Raw genomic sequence first — 11251 nt, 5'->3', positions numbered from 1 at the left:
AGGCGACGCAGGGGGAGCCCGGCAGAGCAGGCCTGCCCGACGGGCCCCCTCCCCCAGACCCACCCTCCCCGTCGCGGAGCGGCGGCAGGAATACCGCGAGAGTTCGCCCCCCTCCCCCCACAGTAAAACTGTCAAAGGTGGGAGGGGCGGGAGCGCGCATGTGCGCAGCGCGGCGCGCAGCCTGCGCTGCCCGGACCCCGCGCCCCGCGCCCCGCGCCCCGGCCCCGGCCCCGGCCCCGGCCCGGCCCGGCCGCGGCTCCGCTGCGCGCCGCAGGTAAGCGCCCGGCCGCCCCCGCCCGGCCCCGCCGCGGCCCCGCGCGTTCGCGCCCCGCCCCGGCCCCGCCGCAGGCCGAGGGCCCGCCCGCGCCCCCCCGCGCCCCGCCGCCCGGACCCCGCGCCGCGCCCCGCGCCGACGCCGTCTTCCCGCCTCCTCCTTCTCCAGAAAAAGTCGCCATTTTGGTTCACTGCTTCGCCCCCCCGCCGGCGGCCCTTCCGGGGCCAGGCCGCGGCCCGCGCCTGCACCGGCCGCAGGTGACAGGTGGGTGGCGCGGCCGGCCTCGGGGCGCGTCCCGGCCGCCTCGTCCGCGCGCCGGGCCTGGGCCCGGGTCCCCGGCGGAGCGGCCTTCGCGGCGGCCCGGCTGCCGGTCTCTCCCGCGGTCAGCGCGGGCTCCTCCCCCGGGGGTTTGCGACCCTCCGGGTCCCCGGGAGGGGACGCCCGTTCTCGTCCTCGTGCGCGAGTCACAGGCCGGCTTGGATGGAAGGAGGGTCTCTGCCTCCCAGGCCAGCCCCGGCTTCAGACTCGACTCTGAATTCCGCGCCCGGGTTTCGGGGAAAGTGGAGAGGGGCGCTCGGCGGGCACCTGCACCGCAGGCCACTGGGGCCGTCAGAGTCTCCTTTCAAACTTGTAAAGTGAGGACTTGCAGGGAACTTCGTGTCCTGGGACTCTTCCTCCCCCCCAAGCCCAGGACCTGGCATCCCCCTTGGCAGTGGGCAGTGACTGTCCTGACCTCCGACCTTGGCCCTCTGGCCCTCCTGGACGCAGCAGCCCCTTCCCCTCTCCTCTGATCTAAGTTAATTGGAAACTGCCAGGAAGGGGTCGTCTGTTCACATGACCTTTACACTGGTTCCTGGGGCCACCCCCTTCTGTGGCTTGGGGTGCTGCTGTGGGAGGGTCCAGCAGGGCTAAGCTTGGCGTCCCTCTGCTCCCCAGTTCTCAGGGGGTGTCCTCTCCAGCCTGGGGCAGCAGGGTGCTCTCTCTGGCCAGCAGCCTGGCGGACTCAAGCTGGGCCTTCACTGCCTGTGCTCACCGCGGCTCGTGGGGCTGCGGGCAGGGGACGGTGGGTCTGCGGGCAGGGGACCGTGGTGGGTCTGCGGGCAGGGGACCGTGGTGGGTCTGCGGGCAGGGGACGGAGAGGCTCTTAAGTGTGGAGGTCGGGGGAGGTCAGCCAGCCGGGGGTGGCCAGGGGCTAGGCAGGAGGTCTCCGAGTAGGTAGAGGGGTCCCTGCTGGAGACCAGGGCAGGTGGGACGGTTCAGCTGGCACAGGGACCAGGACTGGTGTGCTGGGGTCCTCGGTCTGCCCACTGGGGAGGGGGCTGGGGGCCCACCCTGGCTGTTTTCCCTCTGTGTCGGGGGAGAAGAATCCAGGGACGCCCACCCAGGTAGGCTGGCATTGCATCAGGGCTGGGTGGGAAGACGTGAGGGTCGTGTGGGCGAAGGGGTCTCCCAGCGCTGGGGCAGCCTGTGAGCCAGCGGCCGTCACTGGCTTCATAATTGGCCCCCAGAGAGATGTTGTCGGCCTCCTTCCTCCTGCACGAGTCACCTCTCCTGGGGACACCCCCCCACCCAGCACGGGGAATGGGGTGTGTAATCCTCGGCACACTTTGGGACCGTGTGTCTGGGACAGAGGGCGTCTGGTGAGGCTGCCGAGGGTCTTGGGACCCGATTAAATGCTTCCAAACTTACCGTGCTGCTTGGGTTATCTGGGGGACTTTGGCTGGGCAGCTCCTTGCCCAAATTGCAAGCCCCGACCCCTTTCCTTCCTGTGTGACCACAAACACAGGAGGGCAGGCTCCCCTTCCTGGCCAGAGAGAGGCCCGTCCGGGGCTCCAGGGCGGCTCCACAACGTGTCCTGAGTCAGGTCTGCTGGGCCTCACAGGTGTGTCCTCGTGCTCTGAAGAGATGACGGATCCCTTCTGCCTTGGAGGTGGCCGTCGGCTCCAGGGGTCCAACAGGAGTGGACCCGGGAAGGATGGTGGCCGGAAGGAAGTGCGACTTCCCTTGCTGCATGACCCACCGAAGCTGGGTGAGAGGGGTCGGGGCCAAAACAAGTTGTAGGCGACCGTGGGCAGCAAGCGATAGGAGTGGGCCCCCTTCCTGGGCCCCCAGTCCCTGGACACCCAGCCAGGCACTTGAGTTCCTGAGGGCCTTCCTGGGGTGGGGACTGTCTTGGACATAGCCCAGGGCCTAGGGTTCCTACCCGAGGCTGGCCATGCTCTCCCCGCTGCACCCTGGTGTTGGGAAAACGGGGCTCACTCTGGACCCTCGCAGCCCCCGGGCGTGGGTCCGAGGCACGGCGTCCGAGCCCGGGTGTGTCGTGTGCTGCAGGGATGCCAGTGGTCCGCAGTGGACAGACGGTGCCTGGCCAAGCCCCGCTCTGCTTTGACCCAGGAAGCCCAGCCAGCGACAAGATGGAAGGGAAGAAAAAGGGGCGTCCAAAAGCTGAGAATCAGGCTCTCCGAGACATTCCTGTGAGCTCCCTGAGGGCCGGGGGGGCGTGCCGAGCTCTCCTGTCCAGGCCACTGCCCTGCCCTGACTTGCGTCTGCACATAAGACCCCGGCTCCATGCCCCAGGGTGTGGGCACTGGCCTGGCAGGCTTCACGTGGCTGACGTGCCGTGAGGTCCTAGTGGATCACGGCGGGGGGCTCGTAGAACAGGTCTGGTTTGTGGCCCCTGTGTCGGTGGCTTGCGCTCTGGCTGCATTCCCAAGGCTGAGCGGCTCACGTGGGGCATGTGCCCTGCAGGCCCGGGGGGCTTGGGGGCTGGGGCGTGGGTGGGCTGAGCCCTCAGGTTGGCAGCTTGGCCCTTCCTTACACCCAGCTCTCCCTGATGAACCAGTGGAAAGATGAATTCAAGGCACACTCGAGAGTGAAGTGTCCAAACTCGGGGTGCTGGCTGGAGTTCCCCAGCATCTACGGGCTCAAGTACCATTACCAGCGGTGCCAAGGGGTAAGGGACAGGGGGTTGGGGAGCAAGAGGCCAGGGGGTGTGTCTGGGCAGAGGCCCTGGGGGCCCCGGCCCACACCTGCCCTCCCTGCCCAGGGCGCCATCTCAGATAGGCTGGCCTTCCCCTGCCCTTTCTGTGAGGCTGCGTTCACCTCCAAGACCCAGCTGGAGAAACACCGGATTTGGAACCACATGGACCGACCCCTGCCTGCCCCCAAGCCTGGGCCAGTCAGCCGGCCGGTCACCATCAGCCGGCCTGTTGGGGTCAGCAAGCCCATTGGCGTGAGCAAGCCCGTCACCATCGGCAAACCCGTGGGTGTCAGCAAACCCATCGGCATCAGCAAGCCTGTCACAGCCAGCAGGCCTGTGCCGGTCACCAAGCCCGTCACAGTCAGCAGGCCCATCCCGGTCACCAAGGCCATGCCAGTCACTAGGCCCGTGCCAGTCACCAAGCCCATACCAGTCACCAAGCCCATACCGGTCACCAAGTCTGTGCCGGTCACCAAACCCGTGCCGGTCACCAAGTCTGTGCCAGTCACCAAATCCATTCCGGTCACAAAACTTGTGACAGTTACGAAACCTGTGCCGGTCACCAAGCCAGTGACGGTCAGCAGGCCCATTGTGGTCACCAAGCCAGTGACGGTCAGCAGGCCGATCGCCATCAGCAGGCACACACCACCTTGCAAAATGGTGCTGCTGACCAAGTCTGAGAACAAAGCTCCTCGAACCACAGGGAGGAACAGCGGTAAGAAAAGGTATAGGCGCTCGTTCCGGGTTGGGCTGCTCCTCGGCGTGGCTTGGGCGACAGGGCGCGGGTCAGGCCCTCACCTCCCCTGCTCCCTGCAGGGCTGCGGACAACCTGGACAGCTGCCCCCTCCCACCCAAGCTGGCGAGGCCGGAGAACGGGGAGTATGGCCCGTCCACCATGGGCCCGAGCTCGGCCTTCCAGCTGAGCGCAGACCCCGGCGGTGGCTCCTCGCTGCTGGGCAGCAGGCCCCCGGGGGGCAAGGAGGCTCTGCGGGCGGCGGGCCCCGTGTCCCTGCCGGAGGAGGACCCGGAGCGCACAAGGCACAGTAAGAGGGCCCCAGGGGTGGCAGCCGGGCCAGACCCCCACCCCCGATGGTTATTTGACCAGAGTCTCGGCCCCCCTTTTTCTCCCCGAGTCAGGAAGGAAACAGAAAACACCCAAGAAGTTCACAGGGGAGCAGCCATCGATTTCAGGGACTTTTGGGCTCAAAGGTGAGACCCTGTGGGCATCTCCAGGGTTGCGTGTGTCCACCCATGTGCCGGCTTCCTCAGACCACGCCGTGCCGTGTGTGCACAGGCCTGGTCAAAGCTGAGGACAAGGCCCGAGTCCACCGCTCCAAGAAGCAGGAGGGGCTTGGCCCTGAGGACACGCGGAAGAAAGTTCCGGCCCCCGTCACTGTCAGCAAGGAGCCACCGGCCTCCACGGCCCACCCAGCCCCAGGTAGGGGCTGCCTGGCCACGGTGCAGGGACGGGGGGTGAGTGTGGACCCTGGAGTCTGCGCCTGGCGTGCAGGGCGCCCCCAGCCCCTGAGGCCCGGCCCCGCCCCACAGGTGGCCCTGAGGAGCAGTGGCAGCGGGCCATTCACGAGCGAGGGGAGGCCGTGTGCCCCACCTGCAGCGTGGTCACCCGCAAGACCCTCGTGGGCCTCAAGAAGCACATGGAGGTGTGTCAGAAGGTAAGGCTGCCTCCGGAGGGACGGGGCGGGGACCCCGGGTGCCCAGGCCCAGCTCCTCACGGCCGGGCCGCGTGTGCAGCTGCAGGACGCGCTCAAGTGCCAGCACTGCCGGAAGCAGTTCAAGTCCAAAGCCGGCCTCAACTACCACACCATGGCCGAGCACAGCGCCAAGGTACGCCGCCCGGCCCCCACCCCGCCCCGCCGACCTCCGACTCCTCAGCCCGCCCCCCCTGCGGCCCCTCCCACGCCTGGCCTTGGGCGACGGTGGCCCTGGCCTTGGGCGACGGTGGCCCTGGCCCGGGCGGGGCAGGGCCCTGGTGGAGGGTGCTGAGGCTCGCCCCGTCCCCAGCCCTCCGACGCCGAGGCCTCCGAGGGGGGCGAGCAGGAGGAGCGCGAGCGGCTGCGCAAGGTGCTGAAGCAGATGGGCCGGCTGCGCTGCCCCCAGGAGGTCAGTGGAGGGGCAGGCGGCGGAGCAGGGGGCTGGCACCTCGCCGGCCACCCCCCTGACCTCTGGCCCCGGGACCCCCAGGGCTGCGGGGCCGCCTTCTCCAGCCTCATGGGCTACCAGTACCACCAGCGGCGCTGCGGGAAGCCGCCCTGTGAGGTGGACAGCCCCTCCTTCCCCTGCGCCCACTGCGGCAAGACCTACCGCTCCAAGGCCGGCCACGACTACCACATGCGCTCAGAGCACTCGGCCCCGGTGAGCGGCCTGCGGTCACCCGCGTCCTTGTGGCTCGCACGCGGCCCGTGCTGTAGCTTGGTTCCTTCCTGTGTGCCACGCGTGTGTTCCCACGTCCCTTGGGTCTTGAGCGTGCGTGTGCGTGTGCTGCCTAATCCGTGTGTTCTCCGTCCCTCCCTGCGGGAGACGTGTCCCCGTGGGTGGGAGCCTGGAACCCTGGTGCCTCTGTCCCGCAGGCTGCCTGTGTCCCCCGTGTCCCCAGCGTACTTGTGCGCCTCCCGGGTCCGCGTGCCTTCGGGGCCCAGGCCGCACGCCACGCCGACCCTGCCCCTCGCCGCCTTTGCCCGTGGCTCACTCCGGCTCCTGTGCCTTCCTGCCCTCCAGCCCCCCGAGGAGCCCACACACAAGCCCCCCGAGGCGGAGGATCTGCTGGGCGTGGAGCGGACCCCCAGTGGCCGCATCCGCCGCACGTCGGCCCAGGTGGCCGTGTTCCACCTGCAGGAGATCGCGGAGGACGAGCTGGCCCGGGACTGGACCAAGCGGCGCATGAAGGACGACCTCGTGCCCGAGACTGCCAGGGTGAGCCGTCGGCCCTGCTGGCCCGGGCAGTGGCCGCGGTCGTGCCGTCTGCTCTTCCGAGCCCGTGGCCCGCTGGTCTCTGGGCGGGACGTGCCTGGTCCCAGAGTGGGCCGTGACCCAGGCCGGCTGCCCCTGGGGTGTGGCATTCTAGAGCAGCCGGGGTGTCCCCTGGGCCTCGGGCTCACCCCGGTGCTGCGCCTGACTCCACAGCTCAACTACACGCGGCCGGGCCTCCCCACGCTGAACCCGCAGCTGCTGGAGGCGTGGAAGAGCGAGGTGAAGGAGAAGGGCCACGTCAGCTGCCCCAACGACGTGAGCTGGGGCACGGGGGGCGTGGGGACATGGCTCAGGGACGGAGAGCGCGCGATGGCCCCGGGCAGGAGCAGAGGCTGAGATAGGGACCTGTTGGGAGGTGACCAGCCACTCCTGGCCCTGCACCCTTGCGGGGTCCTCAGAGGGAGCCTCATCGGCAAAGAGGACCTGGACCTCAGGCCCTATGTGCCCAGCCTGCCCGCTCCCAGGACTTTGGGGGTCAGGCCCCCCACTGCCCCAGAGAGGCCTCAGAGCTCCCCGGGGCTAGAACAGGGGTCCGTCTGTGTGCGGGGAGCCCCCCGCGGCCCCCACCCACGCTGCCTCCCCCCGCAGTGCTGCGAAGCCATCTACTCCAGCGTGTCTGGACTCAAGGCCCACCTCGCCAGCTGCAGCAAGGTCAGCCCGGGCCCCTCCGTGCCGGGCGGGTCCTCTGCGCTCCCAGCTGACCCCGCCAGGGGTCCCCACTCGGGCACAAGACCCCACCCTGTGCCCCATGGAGCTGCCTCTTCCACAAGCCCAGAGACTGGCCAGTGGTCGGTGGCCAGCCTAGTATTCGTCCTTGTCCCCCGTCCCCAAGTCAGCTGGTCCCAAGTCCTGCCCTCAGGGCCCTTGTCGGTGTGCACACGGGTGGTCACCCTGACCGGGGCACAGGGCACCCTGGCTCCGGATGGGGGACCCTTGGCAAAGTCCACAACCCTTCACCTGGGCACCTGCCTCTCATACCCTCTCCTCGCCTGCCACCTGCTGCCGCAGCGCGACCTGGCGCCGGCCTCCTCGCGCCTGTCCTGCCCCTTGGCCACGGGGGAGGCTTAGAACAGACCTGGGTGCTGTGGGGCCTCCAGGGTTGGGCGGATCTAACCTTGGGGACTGGCCGGCCGGTGTGTTGCAGGGGGACCACCTGGTGGGGAAGTACCGCTGCCTGCTGTGTCCAAAGGAGTTCAGCTCCGAGAGCGGCGTCAAATACCACATCCTCAAGACCCACGCGGAGGTGTGAGAGCCATTGCTGCCCGGGGGTCAGGGCTACCCCAGCAGGACCCCGGGCAGGGGGCGGGGCGGTGCAGAGCTCTGTGGCCTGCGTGGTGCGTGTTTGAGCCAGTGACCGATGTTGGGAATCCAGTGGTCTCTCCTCAAAGTGGCACCTTGCTGTCCTGGGGCGCTGAGAGGCTGGGCTGCACCCCACCGGGCACCCTGGCAGGAGCCCCCGCTGTGGTGGGTGCCGGCCCCTCAGTCACCTTGTTGCAGTTGCCCGATGGCTCCGGAGGCTGCTGGGTCTGCCGCCTTGGGGCCAGGGTCACACCTGGCTTGGTGCTCAGTATCGTCCTGTCCCCAGGTCTGCATCGCCGCTTTTCTCTCCCCAGAACTGGTTCCGTACCTCAGCAGACCCACCTCCCAAACACCGGAGCCAGGACTCAGTGGTGCCCAAGAAGGAAAAGAAGAAAACCCTGGCGGGCGGGAAGAAGCGGGGGCGCAAGCCCAAGGAGCGGCCCCCCGAGGAGCCAGTGCCCAAGCTGCCCCCCCGCCGGGACGACTGGCCCCTGGGATGCAGAGACAAGGGGGCCCGGGGCGCTGCTGGCCGCAAGGGGGGAGCTGGCAAAACACCTGAAAAGTGAGCTTGGAGGGTGGGGCCCGGCCCCCGCCCGGCCGCCACGCCCCACTCTGCCCAGGCGGGGGTAGCTGGCTCCAGGACCCGCTGTCCTCCAGTTCTCCGTCCCTCCCCCTGCCCGTCCGTCCGTCCGTCCGTCCAGCGGGGCGGCCAGCCACTCTCCCCTCCCCGCAGGTGGCCCTTACCTGCTCAGGGCACACCTGGGTTGGGACCCCCGGGGCCGGAGCGGAAGTGCAATAGCCGGACGGTCAGCCCTCCCTGGGAGACGGCGTCAGGGCTGCAGCGGGGAGCGGGCACATGGCCTGCGGGTCCTCGGGTCTGCTTCCTCGGCCCTGCTGGATCCCACCCTGGCTCCCCCAAGGCTCAGGCGGCCCTGGCCCTGGGCTGGTGAGGGCACCTGCACAGCCCTGGCAGCCGCCCTCCGGGCCTCGCCTCCACCCAACACTGGAATCCGGTACCCCAGCTACCTCCCAGGACAGACCCCGTCCAGCCACTGCCATGCTGCCCTGACAGGCGCCTGCCCTTCCTGGTCGCCGCCTCTGGTTCCTCTGCTTCTGTTTTCTACCTCTCCAGGCCTGTCCCCTGCTCCCCCCTCCTCTGTCGTGTCCCCTGCTTGGCTGTGCCCAGCCCCTCTGGCCTGTGTCCCGGGGCAAGGGAGGGATTCTGCTGCTCCCACCTGCAGAGTGGCAGGAGCGGCGGCTTGAGGCTCCTGGACAGAGCTGCCAGCCCTGGGGGTGAGGGCCCCTGTGTGCTGTCTCCCACCTTCAGCTTCCGGACGTGGGCGCCTGGGTCCGGGTGGCCTGGTGGGTGCAGACAGCCTAGTCTGGGTTCTGGGGCCCACGGGCAGGAAGCTGAGTGGGAGCAGCCTGGCTCGAGTGGCCACTGGGGGGAGGCAGCCTTCCTTCTGCCAGTCCGGGTTGTCCCAGTGGCCACTCCTGTGGGAGCCCCTAGCCCCCCATTTCTACCTGCTCCTTAGTTTCTGGTTGTGTTTCATTTGGTACAGGAGCGGCCAGGGGAGGCGGCTTCGCCAGGGTCACAGTAGGCTGGTGGCGCTCCGGGGCTCTGTCTTTGCTCCTTGTGGGGCCCCCAGGTTGGTGGGGTCTGCAGGTCGGGCGTTGGGTGGGCGGGGAGCCTGGAGGAGGTGGCCGCACAGCCTCTGGCTGCCTCCTGGGCCCCCACCTCCCAACCACGGCCTCGCAGGGAGGAGGGTGCTCAGGGGTGGGCTTGGACGGAGGCCGTTTTCCAGGGGGTGGGCTGAGGGCTCATCCTTGCCGATCCTGGATGATGTGAATTTTGATATTTGCCCGTGTGCGTGTGTCTCCTGGGTGTAGTGGATGCCAGTCTTGTTGCTGTGACAAGTAACAACCTTTTTTTAAATTCTGTTTTTTATACAAAAACTCACAACAATCTGACATTTTGGTGCTAAGGGTTTCCTGGTGCCGACGCGGGGCTGGGGGCTGGGCCGGGTGTGCCCCTGGGTGGGGCCCTGTGCTGCTGCCTGGGCACCCCGCCTGCCCCCGTGCTCCCCAGGGGGCTCCAGCGGGGCTCAGCTCGCCTTGCCCTGCTGGGGGGAGACGAGACCCGGGGGCTTTGGGACTGGGGTCGCTGTGCTCTGCCTCTGGCTTTTTCCTGCGGCCGGAAGGCTCTGACCCTGGGCAGCCCTGGCGTGGTGTGCTGGGGAGGGGTGTGGGGACGTGGACCCCCCTCGCCGTCACCTCGACCTGGTCAGAGGATGGGGCTTGGACAGGTGGGCGGTCCAGCGGCAAAGGTCAAAGGGTGGGTAGGGTTTGGGGCAGGAGGGCTTCCCGTCCTGTGTTCCGGAGCTTCACCGGGGGTGCGGCTGGTGGGGGGAGGTGGGGCCAGGCAGCTCTGCAGGGGCAGCCTCAGGAGTGGCGGGGAAGCAGGCGCTGGGCCGGAGCTTCGGTGCACTTTGTCCTTGTCACCAATGGTGGGGCAGGTTGGACCCCAACACCGCTGCAGGGTGTGGCTGCCCGCCCCAGCCTCTCAGGTACTTGGCCCTTGGGGAGAGGGGGAGGGCTCTGGCTTTTGCTGGGGGATGAGTTTCCAGGACACCCTGGAAGCCCACAGGTGTCCTGTGGGACGGGGGCCCTGGATGACTTGATGTTTAGCACTTTAACCCCCTTCTTTGTCACGTCGGTGTGGGGGCTGCTGCCAAATGCGGCTGTTGGGTCTGAGCGCCCCCCCCCAGGTGCTGGCAAGCTGGTCTGCAGGGCCCCCCTGAGGGCAGGAGCTCCCGTGGGGCTGGGATCTGCCCCCTCCGACTCTGGCCCGCGTGTGGCCAGGTGAGCGCCCTGGAGGCCCCTGCGAGGGGACCAGCGTGGTAGAGCCCAGGGTGTGGTGGGCACGGGCCCTGCCCGCAGCCGGGCCTGGAGCCCTCTCTGCGGATCTACCTCTGGTTCAGCGCAGCTCCCCACCCCAAAGGACGGAGAGTGCCCGAAGGGCCGGCCCGAGGGGCTGACACCTCACACGAAAAGGATGCACTTTACTCGCCCGGCAAAGGAGTTCAGGGGCCCCCGTGTGCCGGTGGGGGCGCCCGACGGGCGGGCAGGCTGTCCCCGCCCTGCTGGGAGGGCCGGGAGGTCACACCGCCTGCCTGGTGGCCACGCGTCCTACACTTGGGGTTTCTTGGTTTGGGTTCTTATTGCCAGTTCTCCGTACATAAGTGCATTTCGAGAGGCTCCAGCTATCACTTGTAACCATATATATACATATATATTCTATCTACAAAGTGTTTATCTGCAAGATGTTTTGACGGTGAGCTCGGGCCGCCTGCCCTGTGACCATGTCCCCGGTCCTCGTCCCTCCCCCCCGCCCCGGCCCGAGTGGCGCGAGGCGGGCCATCACTGTATGTATTAAAAATGACTGTATCGAATAAATGTTTATCGATTTTTTTTCCAGGGTGTTTGTGCGGCTGAGTTTGTGGTAAAAGGCGGGCGGGGGGTTTCCTTCGGGCGCGGGGCCTCGTGGGGGGGCTCGTAGTCCGCGGGGTCGAGTCCCGCCCCCGGCGGCTCCAAGCGGCTCCCGTCCGGGCGCGCGGCCTTGTGGGGCTCGTAGTCCGCGGGGTCGAGTCCCGCCCCCGGCGGCTCCAAGCGGCTCCCGTCCGGGCGCGCGGCCTTGTGGGGCTCGTAGT

At 68.3% G+C, this 11251-nt stretch overlaps 1 protein-coding gene across 1 annotated transcript; it reads left to right on the top strand.

Moving 5' to 3' along the window:
- The first annotated feature begins 221 nt into the window (after positions 1-221).
- On the top strand, positions 222-10967 carry ZNF512B (zinc finger protein 512B). Its single transcript, XM_069495705.1, has 17 exons — positions 222-274; positions 2157-2303; positions 2606-2748; positions 3099-3227; positions 3321-3979; positions 4071-4297; positions 4392-4463; positions 4549-4692; positions 4803-4927; positions 5007-5099; positions 5277-5375; positions 5457-5627; positions 5991-6185; positions 6396-6497; positions 6831-6893; positions 7387-7485; positions 7856-10967. Exons 2-17 carry the CDS (start codon positions 2180-2182, stop codon positions 8105-8107), a joined length of 2697 nt encoding a protein of 898 aa, XP_069351806.1. The 5' UTR covers positions 222-274; positions 2157-2179; the 3' UTR covers positions 8108-10967.
- The last annotated feature ends 284 nt before the right edge of the window (positions 10968-11251 follow it).

The sequence above is a fragment of the Eulemur rufifrons genome, chromosome 20 (assembly GCF_041146395.1).
Source record: "Eulemur rufifrons isolate Redbay chromosome 20, OSU_ERuf_1, whole genome shotgun sequence".
Taxonomy (NCBI): Eukaryota; Metazoa; Chordata; class Mammalia; order Primates; family Lemuridae; genus Eulemur; species Eulemur rufifrons.
The sequence above is the reverse complement of the archived record's forward strand: the minus strand, read 5'-3'. Positions and strand labels throughout refer to the sequence as shown.